The 26535-nt window shown below is 45.8% G+C and overlaps 1 protein-coding gene across 1 annotated transcript in view; it reads right to left on the bottom strand.

The window, feature by feature from the left end:
* nampt2 (nicotinamide phosphoribosyltransferase 2) overlaps positions 1–21989 on the bottom strand; it is a 47914-nt gene extending 25925 nt beyond the window's left edge. The window contains exons 1-5 of the mRNA XM_084338918.1: positions 21699–21989; positions 16600–16735; positions 6120–6223; positions 4393–4521; positions 1265–1423 (exon numbers count right to left, since the gene is read on the bottom strand). Of these exons, the coding sequence (XP_084195044.1) occupies positions 1265–1423; positions 4393–4521; positions 6120–6223; positions 16600–16735; positions 21699–21746 (576 nt within the window). The 5' untranslated portion in view covers positions 21747–21989. The remainder of the gene's footprint in view (positions 1–1264; positions 1424–4392; positions 4522–6119; positions 6224–16599; positions 16736–21698) is intronic.
* Between the last annotated feature and the right edge of the window lie 4546 nt (positions 21990–26535).

The following is a 26535-nucleotide window of genomic DNA, read 5'->3' as shown; positions in this document are numbered from 1 at the left end:
TAGAGGAGACTAGAGGAGACTAGAGGAGACCAGAGGAGACCAGAGGAGACCAGAGGAGACTAGAGGAGACCAGAGGAGACTAGAGGAGACCAGAGGAGACCAGAGGAGACTAGAGGAGACTAGAGGAGACTAGAGGAGACTAGAGGAGACCAGAGGAGACTAGAGGAGACTAGAGGAGACCAGAGGAGACCAGAGGAGACCAGAGGAGACCAGAGGAGACTAGAGGAGACTAGAGGAGACCAGAGGAGACCAGAGGAGACTAGAGGAGACTAGAGGAGACTAGAGGAGACCAGAGGAGACTAGAGGAGACTAGAGGAGACTAGAGGAGACTAGAGGAGACCAGAGGAGACCAGAGGAGACCAGAGGAGACCAGAGGAGACCAGAGGAGACTAGAGGAGACTAGAGGAGGAGACTAGAGGAGACCAGAGGAGACTAGAGGAGACTAGAGGAGACCAGAGGAGACCAGAGGAGACCAGAGGAGACCAGAGGAGACCAGAGGAGACTAGAGGAGACTAGAGGAGACTAGAGGAGGAGACTAGAGGAGACCAGAGGAGACTAGAGGAGACTAGAGGAGACCAGAGGAGACCAGAGGAGACTAGAGGGGACTAGAGGAGACCAGAGGAGACTAGAGGAGACTAGAGGAGACCAGAGGAGACTAGAGGAGACCAGAGGAGACCAGAGGAGACCAGAGGAGACTAGAGGAGACTAGAGGAGACTAGAGGAGACCAGAGGAGACCAGAGGAGACCAGAGGAGACTAGAGGAGACTAGAGGAGACTAGAGGAGACTAGAGGAGACTAGAGGAGGAGACTAGAGGAGACTAGAGGAGACTAGAGGAGACTAGAGGAGACTAGAGGAGACTAGAGGAGACCAGAGGAGACCAGAGGAGACTAGAGGAGACTAGAGGAGACCAGAGGAGACTAGAGGAGACTAGAGGAGACTAGAGGAGACTAGAGGAGACCAGAGGAGACCAGAGGAGACTAGAGGAGACCAGAGGAGACTAGAGGAGACCAGAGGAGACTAGAGGAGACCAGAGGAGACTAGAGGAGACCAGAGGAGACTAGAGGAGACTAGAGGAGACTAGAGGAGACCAGAGGAGACTAGAGGAGACCAGAGGAGACTAGAGGAGACTAGAGGAGACTAGAGGAGACCAGAGGAGACTAGAGGAGACTAGAGGAGACTAGAGGAGACCTTCACTCACCTCCTGGGAGGAGACTAGAGGAGACTAGAGGAGACTAGAGGGGACTAGAGGAGATCTTCACTCACCTCCTGGGAGGAGACCCCTCTGTAGCCAAAGTCGTGCAGCTTGAAGTCCAGACCCTCCAGGCTCCCAGTGGTGGCCTTCAGGTGTTTGGCCAGGATCTTCTTAAACTCCCTGGAGACGGTGGCAACCGTGATGGGATACCACATCTGGACCAGCATGGTCTGAGATCCACCAGGAGAGGGAGAGGGGGAGAGGGGGAGAGGGAGAGAGGGGAGAGGGGGAGAGGGGGAGAGGGGGAGAGGGGGAGAGGGAGAGGGGAGAGGGGAGAGGGGGAGAGGGGGAGAGGGGAGAGGGGAGAGGGGAGGGGGGAGAGGGAGAGAGGGGGAGGGGAGAGGGGAGAGGGGGAGAGGGGGAGAGGGGAGAGGGGGAGAGGGGGGAGGGGGAGAGGGGGAGAGGGGGAGAGGGGGGAGGGGGAGAGGGGAGAGGGGGAGAGGGGGAGAGGGGGAGAGGGGGGAGGGGGAGAGGGGGAGAGGGGGAGGGGGGGAGAGGGAAGAGGGAGAGGGTGGAAGGGGGAGAGGGGAGAGGGGGAGAGGGAGAGGGGGAGAGGGGGAGAGGGGGAGAGGCAAGAGGGGGAGAGGGGGAGAGGGAAGAGGGAGAGGGTGGAAGGGGGAGAGGGGAGAGGGGGAGAGGGGGAGAGGGGGAGGGGAAGAGGGGAGAGGGGAGAGGGGGAGAGGGGAGAGGGGGAGAGGGGAGAGGGGGAGAGGGGGAGAGGGGAGAGGGGGAGAGGGGAGAGAGGGGGAGAGGGGGAGAGGGGGAGGGGAGAGGGGAGAGGGGGAGAGGGGAAAGGGGGAGAGGGGAGAGGGGAGAGAGGAGAGGAGAGAGAGGGGGAGAGGGTGGAAGGGGGAGAGGGGGAGAGGGGAGAGGGGGAGAGGGGAGAGGGGGAGAGGGGAGAGGGGAGAGGGGGAGAGGGGGAGAGGGTGGAAGGGGGAGGGGAGAAGAGTTAGGAAAGAAAGAGGCAGAGAGGGACAGGAGATAAAAGACTACATGAAAACACATGAACTAACTAGAGTCACTAACACTAACTAGTCACTAACACTAACTAGAGTCACTAACACTAACTAGAGTCACTAACACTAACTAGAGTCACTAACACTAACTAGTCAGTTTACCTCGATGTAGTTGGTGAGCCAGAAGAAGTCGGGGTCTGTGTTCTCCACGGTGAACGTACCTCGATGTAGTTGGTGAGCCAGAAGAAGTCGTGTTCTCCACGGTGAACATACCTCGATGTAGTTGGTGAGCCAGAAGAAGTCGTGTTCTCCACGGTGAACATACCTCGATGTAGTTGGTGAGCCAGAAGAAGTCGTGTTCTCCACGGTGAACATACCTCGATGTAGTTGGTGAGCCAGAAGAAGTCGTGTTCTCCACGGTGAACATACCTCGATGTAGTTGGTGAGCCAGAAGAAGTCAGGGTCTGTGTTCTCCACGGTGAACATACCTCGATGTAGTTGGTGAGCCAGAAGAAGTCGGGGTCTGTGTTCTCCACGGTGAACATACCTCGATGTAGTCGGTGAGCCAGAAGAAGTCGGGGTCTGTGTTCTCCACGGTGAACATACCTCGATGTAGTTGGTGAGCCAGAAGAAGTCGTGTTCTCCACGGTGAACATACCTCGATGTAGTTGGTGAGCCAGAAGAAGTCGTGTTCTCCACGGTGAACATACCTCGATGTAGTTGGTGAGCCAGAAGAAGTCGTGTTCTCCACGGTGAACATACCTCGATGTAGTTGGTGAGCCAGAAGAAGTCGTGTTCTCCACGGTGAACATACCTCGATGTAGTTGGTGAGCCAGAAGAAGTCGGGTCTGTGTTCTCCACGGTGAACATACCTCGATGTAGTCGGTGAGCCAGAAGAAGTCGTGTTCTCCACGGTGAACATACCTCGATGTAGTTGGTGAGCCAGAAGAAGTCGTGTTCTCCACGGTGAACATACCTCGATGTAGTTGGTGAGCCAGAAGAAGTCGGGGTCTGTGTTCTCCACGGTGAACATACCTCGATGTAGCTGGTGAGCCAGAAGAAGTCTGGGTCTGTGTTCTCCACGGTGAACATACCTCGATGTAGTTGGTGAGCCAGAAGAAGTCGTGTTCTCCACGGTGAACATACCTCGATGTAGTTGGTGAGCCAGAAGAAGTCTGGGTCTGTGTTCTCCACGGTGAACATACCTCGATGTAGTTGGTGAGCCAGAAGAAGTCGTGTTCTCCACGGTGAACATACCTCGATGTAGTTGGTGAGCCAGAAGAAGTCGTGTTCTCCACGGTGAACATACCTCGATGTAGCTGGTGAGCCAGAAGAAGTCGTGTTCTCCACGGTGAACATACCTCGATGTAGTTGGTGAGCCAGAAGAAGTCGGGGTCTGTGTTCTCCACGGTGAACATACCTCGATGTAGTTGGTGAGCCAGAAGAAGTCGGGGTCTGTGTTCTCCACGGTGAACATACCTCGATGTAGTTGGTGAGCCAGAAGAAGTCGTGTTCTCCACGGTGAACATACCTCGATGTAGTTGGTGAGCCAGAAGAAGTCGTGTTCTCCACGGTGAACATACCTCGATGTAGTTGGTGAGCCAGAAGAAGTCGTGTTCTCCACGGTGAACATACCTCGATGTAGTTGGTGAGCCAGAAGAAGTCGTGTTCTCCACGGTGAACATACCTCGATGTAGTTGGTGAGCCAGAAGAAGTCGTGTTCTCCACGGTGAACATACCTCGATGTAGTTGGTGAGCCAGAAGAAGTCGGGGTCTGTGTTCTCCACGGTGAACATACCTCGATGTAGTTGGTGAGCCAGAAGAAGTCGGGGTCTGTGTTCTCCACGGTGAACATACCTCGATGTAGTTGGTGAGCCAGAAGAAGTCGTGTTCTCCACGGTGAACATACCTCGATGTAGCTGGTGAGCCAGAAGAAGTCGTGTTCTCCACGGTGAACATACCTCGATGTAGTTGGTGAGCCAGAAGAAGTCGTGTTCTCCACGGTGAACATACCTCGATGTAGCTGGTGAGCCAGAAGAAGTCGTGTTCTCCACGGTGAACATACCTCGATGTAGTTGGTGAGCCAGAAGAAGTCGGGGTCTGTGTTCTCCACGGTGAACATACCTCGATGTAGTTGGTGAGCCAGAAGAAGTCTGGGTCTGTGTTCTCCACGGTGAACATACCTCGATGTAGTTGGTGAGCCAGAAGAAGTCTGGGTCTGTGTTCTCCACGGTGAACAGCACGTTCCCTCTGGGGATGATCCTGCCCTCGGGAACCGCCTTGATCCGGATCGGGAGATGACCGTCATATTTCTGATGGAACAGCAACACTTCAGCTCAGGGCACGAATCATACATTTGATCCATTAATAAATGGACGTCTATATATAACCATATATGTGCCCTAATGAGCGTGCATACCCAGAATGCCTTGTGGTCTGACGAAGACCGAGCCACGTCAGGATCAGCGTTTCCGTTAGCCGGTAATTACCGGTATTTGACCGGCAAAATCTGTTGAAGTCCGACATATGTAATCTCTCCGGTCTTAATGTCCGGTGAAAATAATTCCCTGAGTCTAAGCACAATTTGATTATTTGAATTGTATTAAAATAGGCTAAAATTAAATAGCCTATGCGATGAACGAAACGATCATTACATTTGTTTCCTCGTTGCTTCTAATAATGACAACGACGTTGTCAGCGAGAGCTTACTGCTGGGTGTGCAAACTTTTGTGAAGCTGCAGAGCCGGAGCAGCAGCAGCACAATGCAGTATTCCAGCAGTACTCCAATTCAGCCATTTTCAATTCAATGTTGGGTGGGGGGCGCTGCTGTGCGGTTCCCAGAAAAGAGCCAATAACAGCTGCTCTGCATCGACATACTCTTTGCAAATAAGTCGTTGCGAGGTGGAGAGTCGTCACGCAAACCACGATAATGTTGCCGTCTCTCTGCTTTCTCAGTTCTTCGCTTGATATAATTAATACAAATGTCCAATATAACGGAATTCGTTAGCTCATAAAAATGTGATTATAACAGACTGCTGTTTAGTGTCGGACCGACTGCCCACATACGTGGTCTATTTTATTTCAAGTCAGCAGCAGCACGGAGTATCGAGGGACTTATTTTATTTGGAATATATTAATGACTGTATACGCAAAAGTAGCCTAGTTTTAAGTAATAATATTATAAATCTACATGCCTTGAGGATGACATTCTTTATATAGCCTGCCTATCAATTGTTTTAAAGCTCAATAAACTATGACCGGAATTAATCTCATTTGTCCGGTAGATTGAAATCTTGCAGGTCACGGAGACCGGCAACAATTTTTTCTAACGGAAACCCTGGTCAGGACGTGTACGACGCTCACAGAGCCTCTGTGTGATTATACTAGACCAGCTACTGTTAACTAATTGCTAACTTAATGGCTCATCTGAAAATATTAATATAATAAAGGTTATATTACACCGATGTGTCTTACTATACATCTCTTGCAGGTCTCAAACTGTTAATAACTTATAATGTTATTATCAGAAGGTCAGGACCGAAGCTATCTACATATAGCCACTAGCATGCTAATGAAATAGACCCATTTGATTGTAGGTAGCAAGCTAACGCTAACAGTGTTAGCTGGACAAGCTACGGTGATGTTACTTTATGTGCCATTTGATGCAACACAGCATCGGAACTGAGCGGTAACGTTAGCGACTAGCATGCTATGTGTCTTGGCTTTGCTAACGACAGTGACATGGGTCTATGTCAGTAGCGTGACGTTACAATCACAAAGAGGGCTCATGACCGCAGCACACAGCGTCTGTCGAAAGCATCCCGACGGGCGCTCAGTCTTCGTCGGACCGCAAGGCATTCTGGGGTATGTTGGCCCCGTTAGGGCGTGTAGTCTCCCTGCCCCTACACACCTCTAGGACCTTTCTCCAGCCTTCCTCATCAAAGACATTCTGTCTGAAGTGCATCTGGTAGAACAGCTTGGCTTCCTGAATCTTCTCCTCTGTGATCACAGGGCCTGGGTGGAAGACATGGAGAAGACATGGAGAAGACATGGAGAAGACATGGAGAAGACATGGAGAAGAGACCAGGTCAGTCATGGAGAAGAGACCAGGTCAGTCATGGAGGAAACATGGAGGAAACACCAGGTCAGTCATGGAGAAGAGACCAGGTCAGTCATGGAGAAGAGACCAGGTCAGTCATGGAGAAGAGACCAGGTCAGTCATGGAGAAGAGACCAGGTCAGACATGGAGAAGAGACCAGGTCAGACATGGAGAAGAGACCAGGTCAGACATGGAGAAGAGACGAGGTCAGTCATGGAGGAAACATGGAGGAAACATGGAGAAGACATGGAGAAGACATGGAGAAGAGACCAGGTCAGACATGGAGAAGAGACCAGGTCAGTCATGGAGGAAACATGGAGGAAACATGGAGAAGACATGGAGAAGAGACCAGGTCAGACATGGAGAAGAGACCAGGTCAGTCATGGAGAAGAGACCAGGTCAGACATGGAGAAGACATGGAGAAGAGACGAGGTCAGTCATGGAGGAAACATGGAGAAGAGACGAGGTCAGTCATGGAGGAAACATGGAGAAGAGACGAGGTCAGTCATGGAGGAAACATGGAGAAGAGACGAGGTCAGTCATGGAGGAAACATGGAGAAGAGACCAGGTCAGACATGGAGAAGAGACCAGGTCAGTCATGGAGGAAACATGGAGGAAACATGGAGAAGAGACCAGGTCAGACATGGAGAAGAGACCAGGTCAGTCATGGAGAAGAGACCAGGTCAGACATGGAGAAGAGACCAGGTCAGTCATGGAGAAGAGACCAGGTCAGTCATGGAGAAGAGACCAGGTCAGACATGGAGAAGAGACGAGGTCAGTCATGGAGGAAACATGGAGGAAACATGGAGAAGAGACCAGGTCAGACATGGAGAAGAGACGAGGTCAGTCATGGAGGAAACATGGAGAAGACATGGAGAAGAGACCAGGTCAGTCATGGAGGAAACATGGAGGAAACATGGAGAAGAGACGAGGTCAGTCATGGAGAAGAGACGAGGTCAGTCATGGAGGAAACATGGAGAAGACATGGAGAAGAGACCAGGTCAGTCATGGAGGAAACATGGAGGAAACATGGAGAAGAGACGAGGTCAGTCATGGAGGAAACATGGAGGAAACATGGAGGAAACACCAGGTCAGTCATGGAGGAAACATGGAGGAAACATGGAGAAGAGACCAGGTCAGACATGGAGAAGAGACGAGGTCAGTCATGGAGGAAACATGGAGAAGACATGGAGAAGAGACCAGGTCAGTCATGGAGGAAACATGGAGGAAACATGGAGAAGAGACCAGGTCAGACATGGAGAAGAGACGAGGTCAGTCATGGAGGAAACATGGAGAAGACATGGAGAAGAGACCAGGTCAGTCATGGAGGAAACATGGAGGAAACATGGAGAAGAGACGAGGTCAGTCATGGAGGAAACATGGAGGAAACATGGAGGAAACACCAGGTCAGTCATGGAGGAAACATGGAGGAAACATGGAGGAAACACCAGGTCAGTCATGGAGGAAACATGGAGGAAACATGGAGGAAACACCAGGTCAGTCATGGAGGAAACATGGAGGAAACATGGAGGAAACATGGAGGAAACATGGAGGAAACATGGAGGAAACACCAGGTCAGTCATGGAGGAAACATGGAGGAAACATGGAGGAAACATGGAGGAAACATGGAGGAAACACCAGGTCAGTCATGGAGGAAACATGGAGGAAACATGGAGGAAACATGGAGGAAACACGAGGTCAGTCATGGAGGAAACATGGAGGAAACATGGAGGAAACATGGAGGAAACATGGAGGAAACATGGAGGAAACACCAGGTCAGTCATGGAGGAAACATGGAGGAAACATGGAGGAAACACCAGGTCAGTCATGGAGGAAACATGGAGGAAACATGGAGGAAACATGGAGGAAACACCAGGTCAGTCATGGAGGAAACATGGAGGAAACACCAGGTCAGTCATGGAGGAAACATGGAGGAAACATGGAGGAAACACCAGGTCAGTCATGGAGGAAACATGGAGGAAACATGGAGGAAACATGGAGGAAACACCAGGTCAGTCATGGAGGAAACATGGAGGAAACACCAGGTCAGTCATGGAGGAAACGAACACAGATTTGAGGGTGAATAGAGTTAGGAGGTTTAGACAGATGATCGGTTTAATGCTTTCCCATTGTTTAAACTTTGTAAAACCCACACACACATATGGAGGATGATCTACGGAGTTGATTTATATTTAAAATATTAAAAAAAATTTAGTTATGAGGTTTTGTCCCACCAGCAGCGATATATTAAAAACATACATGTGGGATTTCCTCCGTACGTACAGAGAGGTCCATCCTACCATTTGGTAAAGCACACAGTGGTGAGTAAGCCCTTTGGCACTAGTGATGAAGAGAGAGAAGCATGATACACACTAGTGATGAAGAGAGAGAAGCACGGTACACACTAGTGATGAAGAGAGAGAAGCAGGGTACACACTAGTGATGAAGAGAGAGAAGCACGGTACACACTAGTGATGAAGAGAGAGAAGCAGGGTACACACTAGTGATGAAGAGAAGCAGGGTACACACTAGTGATGAAGAGAGAGAAGCAGGGTACACACTAGTGATGAAGAGAGAGAAGCACGGTACACACTAGTGATGAAGAGAGAGAAGCAGGGTACACACTAGTGATGAAGAGAGAGAAGCAGGGAACACACTAGTGATGAAGAGAGAGAAGCAGGGAACACACTAGTGATGAAGAGAGAGAAGCAGGGTACACACTAGTGATGAAGAGAGAGAAGCAGGGTACACACTGGTGATGAAGAGAGAGAAGCAGGGTACACACTAGTGATGAAGAGAGAGAAGCAGGGTACACACTAGTGATGAAGAGAGAGAAGCAGGGTACACACTAGTGATGAAGAGAGAGAAGCAGGGTACACACTAGTGATGAAGAGAGAGAAGCAGGGAACACACTAGTGATGAAGAGAGAGAAGCAGGGTACACACTAGTGATGAAGAGAGAGAAGCATGGTACACACTGGTGATGAAGAGAGAGAAGCAGGGTACACACTTGTGATGAAGAGAGAGAAGCACGGTACACACTAGTGATGAAGAGAGAGAAGCAGGGAACACACTAGTGATGAAGAGAGAGAAGCAGGGTACACACTAGTGATGAAGAGAGAGAAGCAGGGTACACACTAGTGATGAAGAGAGAGAAGCAGGGTACACACTAGTGATGAAGAGAGAGAAGCAGGGTACACACTAGTGATGAAGAGAGAGAAGCACGGTACACACTGGTGATGAAGAGAGAGAAGCAGGGTACACACTAGTGATGAAGAGAGAGAAGCAGGGTACACACTAGTGATGAAGAGAGAGAAGCACGGTACACACTGGTGATGAAGAGAGAGAAGCAGGGTACACACTAGTGATGAAGAGAGAGAAGCAGGGTACACACTGGTGATGAAGAGAGAAGCAGGGTACACACTAGTGATGAAGAGAGAGAAGCAGGGTACACACTGGTGATGAAGAGAGAGAAGCAGGGTACACACTAGTGATGAAGAGAGAGAAGCACGGTACACACTAGTGATGAAGAGAGAGAAGCACGGTACACACTAGTGATGAAGAGAGAGAAGCAGGGTACACACTAGTGATGAAGAGAGAGAAGCAGGGTACACACTAGTGATGAAGAGAGAGAAGCAGGGTACACACTAGTGATGAAGAGAGAGAAGCACGGTACACACTGGTGATGAAGAGAGAGAAGCATGATACACACTAGTGATGAAGAGAGAGAAGCACGGTACACACTAGTGATGAAGAGAGAGAAGCAGGGTACACACTAGTGATGAAGAGAGAGAAGCACGGTACACACTGGTGATGAAGAGAGAGAAGCATGATACACACTAGTGATGAAGAGAGAGAAGCAGGGTACACACTAGTGATGAAGAGAGAGAAGCAGGGTACACACTAGTGATGAAGAGAGAGAAGCACGGTACACACTAGTGATGAAGAGAGAGAAGCAGGGTACACACTAGTGATGAAGAGAGAGAAGCACGGTACACACTGGTGATGAAGAGAGAGAAGCATGATACACACTAGTGATGAAGAGAGAGAAGCAGGGTACACACTAGTGATGAGAAGAGAGAAGCAGGGTACACACTAGTGATGAAGAGAGAGAAGCAGGGTACACACTAGTGATGAAGAGAGAGAAGCAGGGTACACACTGGTGATGAAGAAAGAAGCACGGTACACACTAGTGATGAAGAGAGAGAAGCAGGGTACACACTAGTGATGAAGAGAGAGAAGCAGGGTACACACTAGTGATGAAGAGAGAGAAGCAGGGTACACACTAGTGATGAAGAGAGAGAAGCAGGGTACACACTAGTGATGAAGAGAGAGAAGCAGGGTACACACTAGTGATGAAGAGAGAAGCACGGTACACACTGGTGATGAAGAGAGAGAAGCAGGGTACACACTGGTGATGAAGAGAGAGAAGCAGGGTACACACTGGTGATGAAGAGAGAGAAGCAGGGTACACACTAGTGATGAAGAGAGAGAAGCAGGGTACACACTAGTGATGAAGAGAGAGAAGCAGGGTACACACTAGTGATGAAGAGAGAGAAGCACGGTACACACTAGTGATGAAGAGAGAGAAGCACGGTACACACTGTCTAGATGTTTTAGCAGTGAAGAGGCAGCATGACTATATATCATGTCACTATAGTCAATTACAGACAGGAATGTGGCTCGAACAAGTTTCTTTCTGGCCTCAAAAGAAAAGCATCGTTTGTTGCGAAAGAAAAAACCAATGTCCTAAGGCCTTGTCCACATATGAAAACAACATAGTATTTTAAAATGAGTATTCACCTTCCATCCACGTGAAAAAGTTTTAGGTCACTGACGACAGAATGTTTTGATGGTGGAGATTTGTTTTAAACTCAGTATCGCCTGTATGTGTGTGTGTACCGGTGGGATGGAGCTAAAACTGAGCTCAAATGTAGTTTTGAGGAAAACGTTAACATCGTGACCCTGTCCACACGTATATGGATGTTTTTAGTATTTCCTCTGTAATTAGGACCATGGAGAGATCCCTGCCATCAGGTCAGGTCATGTTGGGTAGATGGAGAGATGTTCTAAAGCACCGTTGGTGGACAGGAATGTTTTTGAGAAAACAGAGGGGTGTGAACATTTTTTTTTTTTTTTTATAAATATCCGTTAAGTGTGACATGGCCTAAAGACCATCAACATAGCTAGTATATTGATGCTGTTTCTTAATCAACATAGCTAGTATATTGATGCTGTTTCTTAAATCAACATAGCTAGTATATTGATGCTGTTTCTTAAATCAACATAGCTAGTATATTGATGCTGTTTCTTAAATCAACATAGCTAGTATATTGATGCTGTTTCTTAAATCAACATAGCTAGTATATTGATGCTGTTTCTTAATCAACATAGCTAGTATATTGATGCTGTTTCTTAAATCAACATAGCTAGTATATTGATGCTGTTTCTTAAATCAACATAGCTAGTATATATATATATATTTTGTATTATACAATATTTGTATTGGGTTTTACAGTAGACATTTCAGGTTTTCATTGTCGTCAGTTATTCTTAGTTCCTTTTCTCCACAAGTGTACACAAGTATACCCACATCCCCCCTTCTCTCTCTTAGCAAGTTCGAGTCTGTTTTTACTGTTGTCATATAGAAATATTACGTACATTCATTGGTACCTCCAGTAAAATAGCTTGTACATAAATAAAAATAATTGAAAAGAAGAGAATAAAATAAAAAAATTAAATAAAAAAATTAAAATTAATAAATTACATCTTTACAACACCTTCACTGACGTCCCCCCGCTCTCTCCCGGGGTCCGGGTCACGGCTGACCGCGGGAGAGAGCGGGGGGACTCATCCTATAGCAGCCCTCCTATATCTTCCCTTCTCAGATATTCATTAAATGGTTTCCATATATCCTAGTAAACCTCTATATTGTTCCTGAGGATATATGTTATTCTCTCCATAGACATGCATTGTGCCATGTTCTTAATCCAAGCACCGATTGTGGGTGCGTCTATTTTCTTCCAATTGAAAGCTATTGTTCTTTTTGCCTGCAGTATAGCAAAATCAATACATTTAAATTGTTTGGTTCTCAGGTTGAGATTTACTGGATATATAGGTATAGCAATATCATGTTGGAGTCTAATGGGATATTCACTGACAAGATATCTTTCACCACCTCCCCCCAGAACTTCTTGATTTTGTCACATTCCCAAATACAATGTATAAAAGTTCCCCGAGCCGCTGTACATTTAAAGCAACTGTCTGGTGTGTTGCTGTTGTGTTTATTCAGTTTGACAGGGGTTATATAAGTCTGCATCAGCCATTTGTATTGAAGTAGTTTTAAGCTAGTGTTGGCTGTTTGTGTCTGAGCCTCCTCGCACGCTCTGTTCCAGTCCTCGTTTGAGATCTCCTCTCCCAAGTCCAGCCTCCACGCCTCCAATCTAGATATTGACGTCTCATCTGAACCAGATACAAGCCAGTTATAGAACATTGATAACAGGCCTTTGCTGTTGCAGTTCTTGATGATAATTTTTTCTAAAGATGAAAGTGTAGGAATTACCAGTGAGTGGTTTTGCAGAGAGGAAATGAAACTTCTCAGTTGCAAGTATTTAAAAAAAATGCTTCCTTGGGATGCTGTATTTTATTGATAGTTCCTCAAAAGACGTCAAGACCCCCTCTTTGTAAAGGTCAGATATTTTACTTATTCCTTCTTTTGTCCATAGTTTGAATCCGGCATCCAGTTTGCCTGGTTTAAATGAGACGTTTCCCCAGATTGGGCTGAATTGCGACATGGAGTTGGTTATTCTCATAAATGTCTTTAGCTCGTACCATACATTAATCATGTTAAGCACTATGGGGTGTGTAGTATGTTTTCTTAAGTATTTTGGCTCAGCTGAATACATGTATAAATGTAGTGGTAGTTGCATTGGGTATGCTTCCTCTTCCATCCATGATGGAGGGTCTCCCTTAGAAAAATAAAACATTACAGTTCTCAGTTGTGCAGCGAGGTAATACCAATGAAGGTTAGGACAGGTCAACCCCCCTGCATCGAATGGAAGGTACAACAGAGATAGGCGGACTCTTGGACACTTCTTACGCCGTATACATTTTGAGATGAGAGACGCAATCTTTCCGAACATTCCTACCGGTGGTGCCAAAGGGATGTTTTGAAATAAGTATAGGAACTTTGGTAGTATGGACATCTTTAGTATGTTTATCCTCCCTATCACCTAGGCCGTCTGGTCCCGCTGTTTTTCCAGATTTTAATGCACCTATGGCCTCTGATATCTCTGTTATGTTTAATTGTTCGTCCAGGGTTTTCCTTCTTTCTTCAGAAATTTTGGGGATGTTAAGGTTATCAAGAAATTTAGTTTGTGTATCTTCACTAATGTTATATTCTGAGCTATATGGTTTTTCATAAAAGGTTTTAAATGTTGTGTCTAATGTTGTGTCTAATGGATCGATTATATTATTTCCATTTCCATCCTCTATGTTAGTGATGTTAGTGATTGTCCTCTCAGTCTGCCGTTGTTTGATGCGCCATGCAAGGAGTCTACCAGGTTTTTCTCCTTGGTTGTAATAGTTCTGTTTTAGCCTCATCACATTTGCAGCAGCTTTATCGTATGTTATCTCGTTGTATTGAGTTCTAAGTATTAATAATTGTTTTGAAATGAGATGTTCGTTCTGTCCTTTCTGAAACCTTTCATTCTCAAACATTTTGATTTTGGATTCCAGATCTCTAATTTCTTTCGTTCTTTCTCTTGTCGTTCTACTTGTGTAGCTTATAATTTGACCTCTAATATATGCCTTGAAGGCTTCCCATCTAATTGTGGCTGACGTTTGAGTCGTATTAATTTCAAAGTATATATCACTTTGTTCTCCCAATTTTTTTTTTACTTTGGATCTTTCATCCATTTTGTTTGACATCTCCATTTATGAGATTTGTGTATAGCTAGTATATTGATGCTGTTTCTTAAATCAACATAGCTAGTATATTGATGCTGTTTCTTAAATCAAAATAGCTAGTATATTGATGCTGTTTCTTAAATCAACATAGCTAGTATATTGATGCTGTTTCTTAATCAACATAGCTAGTATATTGATGCTGTTTCTTAAATCAACATAGCTAGTATATTGATGCTGTTTCTTAATCAACATAGCTAGTATATTGATGCTGTTTCTTAAATCAACATAGCTAGTATATTGATGCTGTTTCTTAATCAACATAGCTAGTATATTGATGCTGTTTCTTAATCAACATAGCTAGTATATTGATGCTGTTTCTTAAATCAACATAGCTAGTATATTGATGCTGTTTCTTAAATCAACATAGCTAGTATATTGATGTTGTTTCTTAAATCAACATAGCTAGTATATTGATGCCGTTTCTTAAATCAACATAGCTAGTATATTGATGCTGTTTCTTCATCAACATAGCTAGTATATTGATGCTGTTTCTTAATCAACATAGCTAGTATATTGATGCTGTTTCTTAAATCAACATAGCTAGTATATTGATGCTGTTTCTTAAATCAACATAGCTAGTATATTGATGCTGTTTCTTAATCAACATAGCTAGTATATTGATGCTGTTTCTTAAATCAACATAGCTAGTATATTGATGCTGTTTCTTCATCAACATAGCTAGTATATTGATGCCGTTTCTTAAATCAACATAGCTAGTATATTGATGTTGTTTCTTAAATCAACATAGCTAGTATATTGATGCCGTTTCTTAAATCAACATAGCTAGTATATTGATGCTGTTTCTTAATCAACATAGCTAGTATATTGATGCTGTTTCTTAAATCAACATAGCTAGTATATTGATGCTGTTTCTTAAATCAAAATAGCTAGTATATTGATGCTGTTTCTTAATCAACATAGCTAGTATATTGATGCTGTTTCTTAAATCAACATAGCTAGTATATTGATGCTGTTTCTTAAATCAACATAGCTAGTATATTGATGCTGTTTCTTAAATCAACATAGCTAGTATATTGATGCTGTTTCTCAAAGGGTCAACAAGACGACAGAGATAACAGAGATAACAGACTGAGATAACAGAGATACAAGAGATAACAGAGATAACAGACTGAGATAACAGACTGAGATAACAGACTGAGATAACAGAGATACGAGAGATAACAGAGACGACAGAGATAACAGAGATACGAGATAACAGCAAACAGAAACACATTACAGGGAAAGGAAAGTGAAATGAGACTGCACTGCAGCAGTAGGTCAGGAGTAAAAGCAGCAGTTAATGTCCTCAATATGATCCTGGAGGGCGGCCATGATGAAGAGTTATGCTTCAAAACACTGTTTTCATACTTCCTCTTTTTCCTTCCGTGCCTTCTCCAGAAGAAAAGGCTTCAACCCGTCTTTCTTCCTGCGACATGAGTTTCAGTCCCAGCCTTCATCTCCGAGGTGAAAGTAGAGATGAGGGCTGGGAGGTGAAGTGCACGTGAAGGCCTTACTTACCGTCACGGATCCGTACCAAGGGATGGGTTTTTAGTACTAAACCGTACAAATCGTAAAGTTATACATGTTTCATTTAAGTGAATCTAGAAAACGCAGCAGTATTATAAAGACTGTGGGATGAACATTGATAGAAATAAGACCCTTTTGAATGAAAAAGCGCCGCGATTATATCACAAGAAAAAAATACATTTAACAGACGTCGCTCACTGTCATTTGCACTGGGGGGGGGGGGGGGGGGGGGGACCGACTCTGGTCAAGCTGTTAAAATAAGAAGCCCTGATTGAAATGAGCTCACCTAGGGCGGTTAGGTGGCGTAGCGGAGATTGCGTTCGTCACTAACCCCGAAGCTGTGAGCTGGATTCGCCTGTTCGAGTCCAGCTCACAGCTCCGGGGGTTGTCACCAGCTTGGCTGGCCGTCCACACTAATACAATTGGCAGTATTAGAGGGTGGGAGAAGCTGGCGGGGTGGGTCCGGGTCGTTGTAAACAGCGACTCCTACAGTTCGGTCGGGGCGCCTGCTAAGCGCGGATAGGACCTGAGAGGGATAGTGTGATCCTTCCACACGCTACGCCCTCTCAGTGAGAGTCCGCGCTGCCAGGTGAAAAGAAGCGGTTGATTGGCTGGACGTGTGTCGGAGGAAGCACGTGGTAGCCTCCACTCTCCCAGACCGACTGTGGGGGGTAGGTGCGCAGCGACCAGGAAGGGGATTGGGAATTGGCATAACGACTAACATTGGGACGGGGAGAAAATCGGAGGAAAATGGAGGGGGAAAAAGATAAAAAAAAAATAAAAAAAAAAGAGCTCACCTGCGAGGTACTTCTTCAGCAGGTACTGCAACCCGAAGAACACCACCTCGCTGAACTGGGAGCCCTTCTTGCGTCTGCATTCAAAGTAGGAATAGACCTTGTTGGCGTGGGGAGGGTATTGCTTGTAGTGTGTGATCTGGAGGACAGAGAGGGAGACAGGGGGGGTCAGGAGGGTACTGCTTGTAGTGTGTGATCTGGAGGACAGAGAGAGACAGGGGGGGTCAGGAGGGTACTGCTTGTAGTGTGTGATCTGGAGGACAGAGAGAGAGAGACAGGGGGGGTCAGGAGGGTACTGCTTGTAGTGTGTGATCTGGAGGACAGAGAGAGAGAGACAGGGGGGGGTCAGGAGGGTACTGCTTGTAGTGTGTGATCTGGAGGACAGAGAGAGAGAGACAGGGGGGGTCAGGAGGGTACTGCTTGTAGTGTGTGATCTGGAGGACAGAGAGAGAGAGACAGGGGGGGTCAGGAGGGTACTGCTTGTAGTGTGTGATCTGGAGGACAGAGAGAGAGAGACAGGGGGGTCAGGAGGGTACTGCTTGTAGTGTGTGATCTGGAGGACAGAGAGAGAGAGACAGGGGGGGTCAGGAGGGTACTGCTTGTAGTGTGTGATCTGGAGGACAGAGAGAGACACACAGGGGTCAGGAGGGTACTGCTTGTAGTGTGTGATCTGGAGGACAGAGAGAGAGAGACAGGGGGGGTCAGGAGGGTACTGCTTGTAGTGTGTGATCTGGAGGACAGAGAGAGAGAGACAGGGGGGGTCAGGAGGGTACTGCTTGTAGTGTGTGATCTGGAGGACAGAGAGGGAGACAGGGGGGGTCAGGAGGGTACTGCTTGTAGTGTGTGATCTGGAGGACAGAGAGAGAGAGACAGGGGGGGTCAGGAGGGTACTGCTTGTAGTGTGTGATCTGGAGGACAGAGAGAGAGACAGGGGGGTCAGGAGGGTACTGCTTGTAGTGTGTGATCTGGAGGACAGAGAGAGAGAGACAGGGGGGGTCAGGAGGGTACTGCTTGTAGTGTGTGATCTGGAGGACAGAGAGAGAGAGACAGGGGGGTCAGGAGGGTACTGCTTGTAGTGTGTGATCTGGAGGACAGAGAGAGAGAGACAGGGGGGGTCAGGAGGGTACTGCTTGTAGTGTGTGATCTGGAGGACAGAGAGAGAGAGACAGGGGGGGTCAGGAGGGTACTGCTTGTAGTGTGTGATCTGGAGGACAGAGAGAGACACACAGGGGTCAGGAGGGTACTGCTTGTAGTGTGTGATCTGGAGGACAGAGAGGGAGACACAGGGGGGTCAGCCGAGGCCAGCCGGGAGGTCACGTCCCGGGACCCAAATTAGATCTACCGACTCCCAACATAAAACATGCTGTTTAACGTTTGGCACCGCTTCTGCATTATATATCCTAAATGGAACATTGAGTAGGCCTACTACTCGTCAGTTTCTAATCTCATTATATCCCACATGATCAGATTGGCAGAAGGTGGAGGCCAGGGAGGCGGCGGCGTGGACAGGAAGCATGTCACCCAGAGGTGGGAGTCAGCCGGTGGGATGACAGGCCCACGGACAGGCCTCCCTCTGTACTGCCGGAGCAGACGTCCAATAATCAAGAGCAACAACTCCTCCTCACACATACACACAAGGTTCAATCTTCAAATGTAAAAAAAAAAGAAGAAAGAAAATAATATATTTTTTTTTATATATTTTGCTTTTGTTGCTGGTTGATTCTCCTCGGCTTCTCTCTGGTACTATAAGAGAAGATAAATATAACACTTTTTTTTTTTTTTGATCCACTTTTTCTCCCATTTTCTATATTTTTCTCCCATCCCAATTTCGTATCATCCAATTCAACCCTCCCCTGTCACGAACGCTGTTTCTTGCCTCCCACAAGCCGGCTGCAATGTGGACTAAGTCATACATAGCACAAGTCCCCTCCGGTACTTGAGGTAACAGCAGTCGCATCTTTTCACCTGCGCAGCTCGACCTCTCAGTGTCGAGGAGTAACGCGTGGGAGGCTCACGCTGCCCCCGACACTTCCTGATTCTACTGCGCAGGCGCACCAACCGACTTGTAGGAGTCGCTTGTTCACAACGTTCGATCCCCACCCTTCAGTTTTCCCTCCCCGTAATACGGCCAATGTGTATTACTGCGGACGACCAGCCAAACTGAAAAACAATGTGGAGAGCTGGATTCGAACACGCGAATCCTAGCGTCTCCACACTGGTGGCGAGTGACTTGTCCACTACACCACCTAGCCGCCCTATAAATATAACACTTTTAAAACCCTTTGTTTATCTTTAGATCACACATTTAAAAATAACTGTTCATCTCACTTCAATCATCTTTATTGCAGAAGATGGTATTTTCTCAAGCAGACGGATGTCAACACTGTAATCTGTGTTGCATGTAGCTGACAAACTGAACCGTTTGTATTACAGTCATATTCCGACTTAACTGAATGCACATGTGTGCGTGTGTGTGGACTACTGTACTATTACAGGTATTGAAATGAACAATACAACTTCCTAATACATTTTTTTTTATGAATAATTAAATATCGATATTTCGGGAAATGAGTATTGAAACCGTTTTAAATATTCAGAATCGATATGTATCGATTTTTCGATATTTTTGACAACACTACTACATACTGTACCTACCATGGACCAGACTGTACTGTACCTACTAGGCTTGGGCGGAATAGAGAATATCTGTTTAGTGGGAATAGAGAATAGCTGTTTAGTGGGAATATAGAATATCTGTTTAGTGGGAATAGAGAATATCTGTTTAGTGGGAATAGAGAATATCTGTTTAGTGGGAATAGAGAGTATCTGTTTAGTGGGAATAGAGAATATCTGTTTAGTGGGAATAGAGAATAGCTGTTTAGTGGGAATAGAGAATAGCTGTTTAGTGGGAATAGAGAATAGCTGTTTAGTGGGAATAGCTAGTGGGAATAGAGAATAGCTGTTTAGTGGGAATAGAGAATATCTGTTTAGTGGGAATAGAGAATATCTGTTTAGTGGGAATAGAGAATATCTGTTTAGTGGGAATAGAGAATAGCTGTTTAGTGGGAATAGAGAATATCTGTTTAGTGGGAATAGAGAATATCTGTTTAGTGGGAATAGAGAATATCTGTTTAGTGGGAATAGAGAATAGCTGTTTAGTGGGAATAGAGAATAGCTGTTTAGTGGGAATAGAGAATATCTGTTTAGTGGGAATAGAGAATATCTGTTTAGTGGGAATAGAGAATATTCTGATACCTAACCGCATAGCTGACCCAGCAGCACAATGATATTAATTCAGTCAGAACAAAAGAAAATGCTATGAGATTGAAACACTGTCACCGCTGTGGACTCTCGGTTCAGACGGTCAGATTGTCCCCAGATGGCCCTGCTGTGTGACTGCGATGACAGAGGAAGGAACCCCCCGGCCCGCCGGTCCACCCCCCGGCCAGACCTTTGCCATTTGGCTGTGATAGAGACACTGCTGCTGTGACATCTAACGTTGAACTCTGACCTTTAGGTTCACTGAGGCGCTCGCTGCGCAGGACCCACTGCTGCCAAACATTTACTTTCTGAAGTGACTGAACTGAAACTGAAAGTCTAGCACACAGGAGAAGGTGGGGGCTGTGGTACGGAACACAGACACACAACAACTAGCATGTAAATCAGCCTGGAGGTGAACCAGTTTCACACCTGCTGCAGAGAAACCACACAACTAAGCATCTTATTAACATAATTCAGGTTTTTGGAATCAATCGAAACCTAATGACAGGCCGCTGGCCCCACGACGTTGCTATGTAACTGACCGATTCAACCACACAATGTCTGCAAATGTCTAATTTAGACTATTAGGGTCATTACATATATTGTGATCCGGCTCAATTGGATGTGGGGAGCTGGAAATTAACTCGAGATCCAAGTCAGTGGATTCCAACTAGCATGCTATGTGTCCACCCTGTCCGGCTTACACAAGACAACCCAGTCCTGCCCAGTGTTGGCAATGCTGTTAGTGTTATTAATGCTGTTACAGTGTTATTACAGTGTTATTAATGCTGTTACAGTGTTATTAATGCTGTTACAGTGTTATTAATGCTGTTACAGTGTTATTACAGTGTTATTAATGCTGTTACAGTGTGGTCAATGCTGTTACAGTGTGGTCAATGCTGTTACAGTGTTACATGTCTCCAAATAACACGATATTAGCCAAGACACCGTTTTGCATCCATATGTTCACATGTTATTCAATACAATATACTATATTCCCAACTAGCCAGGAACACCGTTTGATTGATTGAAAATGTTATTAACAGATTGCAGGGGGGACCCTGATGTAAACAAGACGAAAGTCTTTCTCTGGTCGGCATCCCCTTAACAATTGTATGTATTGAGCCGTACTGTATTGTACCCATTCTGCAATCTGTTAATACAGTTTTCAATCAATCAATCAATCAGATTGAACATTTTATTAACAGATTGCAGAACGGGTACAATACAGTACAGCTGATTGATTGATTGATTGATTGATTGAAAAGTTTATTAACAGATTGCAGAATGGGTACAATACAGTACGGCTCAATACATACAATTGTTAAGGGGATGCAGACCTGAGAAAGACTTTCGTCCTGTTTACATCAGGGTCCCCCATTTTCAATTCATATAGACATACATGACATACAGATAGACAATACTGCTACATCTAGACATTTATGACATATCAGATTAGCTCAATTAACACTATGAATGTTGATTAGAGGCTCGACCTAAGTAGTTGTAGCTATAGTCACGTCCCCGCACCCACCGACCCCATCAACAGTCCCCCCCCCCCCCCGCCAGGGCGCAGGCTCACCTTGTAGGAGTCATCAACAGTCCCCCCCCCCCCCGCCAGGGCGCAGGCTCACCTTGTAGGAGTCATCAACAGTCCCCCCCCCCCCAGGGTGCAGGCTCACCTTGTAGGAGTCACCAACAGTCCCCCCCCCCCCCCCCAGGGCGCAGGCTCACCTTGTAGGAGTCATCAACAGTCCCCCCCCCCCCCCCCCCCAGGGCGCAGGCTCACCTTGTAGGAGTCACCAACAGTCCCCCCCCCCCCCCCCAGGGCGCAGGCTCACCTTGTAGGAGTCCGTCGCGAGCAGAACGTTAAAGTCCTGAGCTGCCATTGTTGTTATGAATGAATGACGCGCAGCCTCCGTGTCGTCGCTCTTTATATTCTGGAGCCGAGAGCAGCGGCCCGGGGGGCGGGACCGGGAGGACCGGGAGCACCGGGAGCGGGAGCACCGGGAGGGGCGGCAGATGATGACGGCGTCGACTCGTCGCCGTCGTCGGGTTATGATTAATCCAGTTGTATATTAACTCCGCATCATGTTCAGATCAGACCGTGCGGGCGAGCCGAGGTCCGAGGAGGGCATGGTGTCGGGTGGGGGTTGTAAAGGGGCGGGGCCAGTAGGCCTACGACGCGTGTCAACAAGCACGTCGTTAGGCTCGTGAGTCGTGACGTCACGGAGCGCGCCGCCTGTAGAGCACTGCACTTCCGCGTTTTACATGGAGCTCGTGGGGGAGCGCGCCGCCTGTAGACTACTGCACTTCCGCGTCACATGGAGCTCGTGGGGGAGCGCGCCGCCTGTAGACCACTGCACTTCCGCGTTACATGGAGCTCGTGGGGGAGGCGCGTGGGGGGATAGACTTCCGCGGGGGAGGTGGGGGGGTGACTATAGCTCGGCCGAGAAAGTGCCAGAAAGTTCTACAACTACTTAGCCTTAGGTCAAGGCTCTAATCAACATTCATTGTGTGTATTGAGCTGTACTGTATTGTACCCATTCTGCAATCTGTTAATACAATGTTCAATCAATCAAAACAGTACTGTCTATCTGTATGTCATGTGTGTCATAAATGTCATTATGAATTGAAAATGGGGGACCCTGATGTAAACAAGACGAAAGTCTTTCTCTGGTCTGCATCCCCTTAACAATTGTGTGTATTGAGCCGTACTGTATTGTACCCATTCTGCAATCTGTTAATAAAGTTTTCAATCAATCAATACCGGTACAAACAATGTGCAGTGAAATGCTGCCTGCCGACACCATAAGTAGCTACTGTACAATAATAAAGTAAAAGTAAACAAAAAATGTAGCTTGTGTGTGCATGTGTGTTTATTTTTTTTTAAATATTTTAAAGCGTGCACTGCATAGTGGTTTCTCTTTTGTTTTCCCAGAAAACGATAGTTATTAACATAACTCTAGTTATATGATTGCTGGCAAAGCGTATTGAACTGCTCCTTACGAAATCATTTTACTCAGAGCACCTATAACTGACCAGGGCAAAGATGATAAACATCACCTGTGTGTGGCACACCTCTTTTAGTTGTTCAGGTTTATGAGTGTGTGGCACTCCTCTTTTAGTTGTTCAGGTTTATGAGTGTGTGGCGCAGCGCTTTCTCTTTCCTTTTCCCAGAAAACGATGGTTAATCAACATAACTCTAGTTATATGATTGCTGTACTCAATGCACCAGGGACTAACAGTAGATGTAACACTGATGCACAGGAGTAACTTAATGTGATGGTGATTTATGATGAAATTAAATGAGATTTTAATTGTTTTTTACATATAGATAAGGAGGTTGTTGACCTCAATGATGAATTTAGAGTGTTCCAGAGTTTAGGACCATTCTCTTCGGTTCAAATAACAAACTCAGCAAGACCGACGGCTTCTCGGTTACAGTGGGTGACAATATTGTCACAAGGAAAGATGAAATTACCTACCTGGGTTCCATCCTAGAGGCTAATCTTTCCTGTGACAAAATGGCATCCAATGTAATAAAAAAAGTCAACCAACGAACTCGATTCTTGTACCGGATCTCCTCCCTGGTAAACAAGAATACCCTGAAGACTCTGGCAGGAGCACTCATTCAAGGGTACTACGACTATGCTTGCACCTCATGGTACCAAAGCACCTCAAAGGCGCTAAAAACAAAATTACAAACATCACACAACAAACTAGTCAGACTACTGCTTGACCTGACTCCTAGAACCCACCTCACCCCTGCCCACTTTGACAACCTAGGATGGCTTAGAGTAGACGACAGAGTACAGCAACTTGCAATGGGCCTGGTCTACAAGATACATTACACGACCAAGGTACCCATGTACATGTCAAAATACTTCCCAAAGGTCAGTGAATACCACGATCACAACACCAGAGGGAGCTCCACAAATCATGTTAAACCCAGATTCGGCTCAAACAAGGGACTAAACACGTTTTGCAATTATGCCACATCAATGTGGAACGCCCTACCCAAAGCTGTAAAGGAATATAAATCACTACCCACTTTCAAAAACACTCTGAAAGAACACCTACGGGAGACTGCAATTCAATACTGGCCCCTACAAATGTCCTAACCCAGTTGTACAGTAAATGACCAAGTATGGCTTTGTCAGTATTCCAATGTGCAGTGTACAGTGCCCCCCCCCTACCCAACCCCCCCCCTCCCCCCACCTCCAATGTACAGCCCCCACCCACCCACCCACCCAACCTCCTCCAATGTACAGTTTCTACGTCAAATGTATATACACTCTTTTTCTGGACACTTTTTGTATCACAAACAGTACTGTATTTGTAAATCTGATATGTCATAAATGTATAGATGTAGCAGTACTGTCTATCTGTATGTCATGTATGTCATATATGTTATGATGAATTGAAAATGGGGGACCCTGATGTAAACAAGACGAAAGTCTTTCTCAGGTCTGCATCCCCTTAACAATTGTGTGTATTGAGCTGTACTGTATTGTACCCATTATGCAATCTGTTAATAAACTTTTCAATCAATCAATCAATCAATCAAAACCTCTAAAGCTAATGTTGAATTGATGGCTAGATGTCAGACAGAAAGGTAAATGGAGTTTATTACAATGGTTTGTTGGATATGAGTGAAATTCTGATGAAAAGATGAAGAAACTATGGAAGGTATCAGGAAGATCTTGCCTATTGTTAATTAACTTAAATGTGAATGAGCCTGTTTGAAAGGTATTAAGTTTGTCAATTGATAGTAGAGAATATTTGTGGAACAGAGGTGCACAGTAATCCAAGGTTGCCCTTTAGAGGAGTTCTTGTTTTTTGTGGCAGTCAAGAGAAAGCATCTATCTAAAGCAGAGTTGAAAATAGCTCAAAATGACTGGTAGGCTTCATTAGCATCTTGTAACTTTAAAACCTCATCCCATGATACAGCACTGATTGCATGTTTGAAAGACTCCGTATTCTTTCTGGTAAATTTGCGATATGCAGCCTGGTTGTTGACAGAGTTATTACATTTAGTAGGCCTATTTGAATTTCCATTGGTATGAATAATCTGGAAGACAGGAAGATGATCAGAAATGTCAGTCATCAATAAACCCGAGGTAATTTCGAACTCCAGACAATTGAACAAGATGTTGTCAATAAGCAAGGCTGATGATCTAGTGATTCTAGTGCTGATTCCTCTATCGGGCTTCCTTTCTATGAATTCCCTCAGAGGGGGCGGGCACAGACCATGTAGGGTCTTGTATATAACAATAGCCTGTTTAAACATTTTAAAATTGGCAAAACTCAAAAAGATTTACCTTATTGAACACTTTAAGTGCACTCTTGTATAGCTGTTCTATGGGTTTGAGGATCGTCACACCTGCAAGACCAGTTTGTGAAGCATTACTCAATGTGTGATAGAATCATGCAGTGAAGATAGGATCTAGCAGCACTGACTGTCAGGAGGGGTCTAATATGTTTGAAGTTTTGAAGGTTGAATTTGATTGTGTTTGATTGTGTTTCTTCACATGTTTTTTGAAGGTTAAGGTCGAGTCTAGCATGACCCTGAGGTACTTGAACTCTGACACAAGTTCAAGTTCCTCCCCGCCCAGAAACACATTTGAGGACTCTAACACAACAGATTTTTTTTAAAGCCATGCAGACTGTCTTTTTTTGCATTCAGGAGCAGACATGAGTCTATGAGCTAGTCCTGAACACTGGTCAAGACAGAGGTTAAGACCGTTGACACCTCTGCATAGCTTTTGCCATGGGTAAATATAACAGCATCATCTGCATACCCATCTGGACATGTACATTGTTACACACATCAGGTAGATCATTTATAAACAGTGAGAACAGAATTGGTGCTAGTATTGATCCCTGGGGGACACCAACCGGAGAAAGTGTGGTAAGGAGACTTGATACCGTTAACACACACTGTTCCCTGTTGGATAAATACGAGCTAAACCACTGGATAGCCTCTGGGGAAAAATTTACATGTGATAATTTGACGGAGTCAAAGGTTTGTTGAAGTCCAGAAACACTGCCATTGCGCAGGGGGCTTTGTCCAAAGCACACTTCACCCTTTCAGTGAAAAGGCAGTTTGCTGACTCAGTGGAGCGGAAGGCCCGGAATCCAAACTGCATAGGATGTAGTGGGGTGTGACCTTTGTCTAGATGTTTCATAATGGACTTAACAATCAACTTTTCAGCCACTTTTGAGATCATTGGTAAGTCGCTTATGGGTCTATAATTTGATATGTCCGTTTTGGCACCAGATTTGAAGATTGGTGTTATTACTGCAACCTTCCACTGAGATGGGACAGTACATTGTCTAATGGACAAATTAACCAGGTGTGTAATAGGTGTCACCAGGGAGTCAACATTTGTTTTTAGAAAGTTTGTATCAAGCCCACGAGCATCCTTGGCCTTGGATGCTTTCCGTGATATAATAGTATTTGCCACCTCGGTTTCAGTGATTTCCTCCAAATTAAAGATGGGGAGGTCATTTTGGACAGGGCATGGTACAAACTTGGAGGGTTTAAACAGCTGTGTGATTTCATTAACAGAGTCTAGAAAGAACGTACTTAGGTTACTAGTGCAGGGATCTTTCACCAGGACATTGTCTATCTTTAGTTCTAAATTGTTGTTATTCTGCTTATGTTATTTCCCT

Source organism: Notolepis coatsorum (genome assembly GCF_963971535.1).
Source record: "Notolepis coatsorum genome assembly, contig: SCAFFOLD_952, whole genome shotgun sequence".
NCBI classification, from domain to species: Eukaryota; Metazoa; Chordata; class Actinopteri; order Aulopiformes; family Paralepididae; genus Notolepis; species Notolepis coatsorum.
Note: the sequence above shows the minus strand (reverse complement) of the source record. Positions and strands in the feature narration are given on the sequence as shown.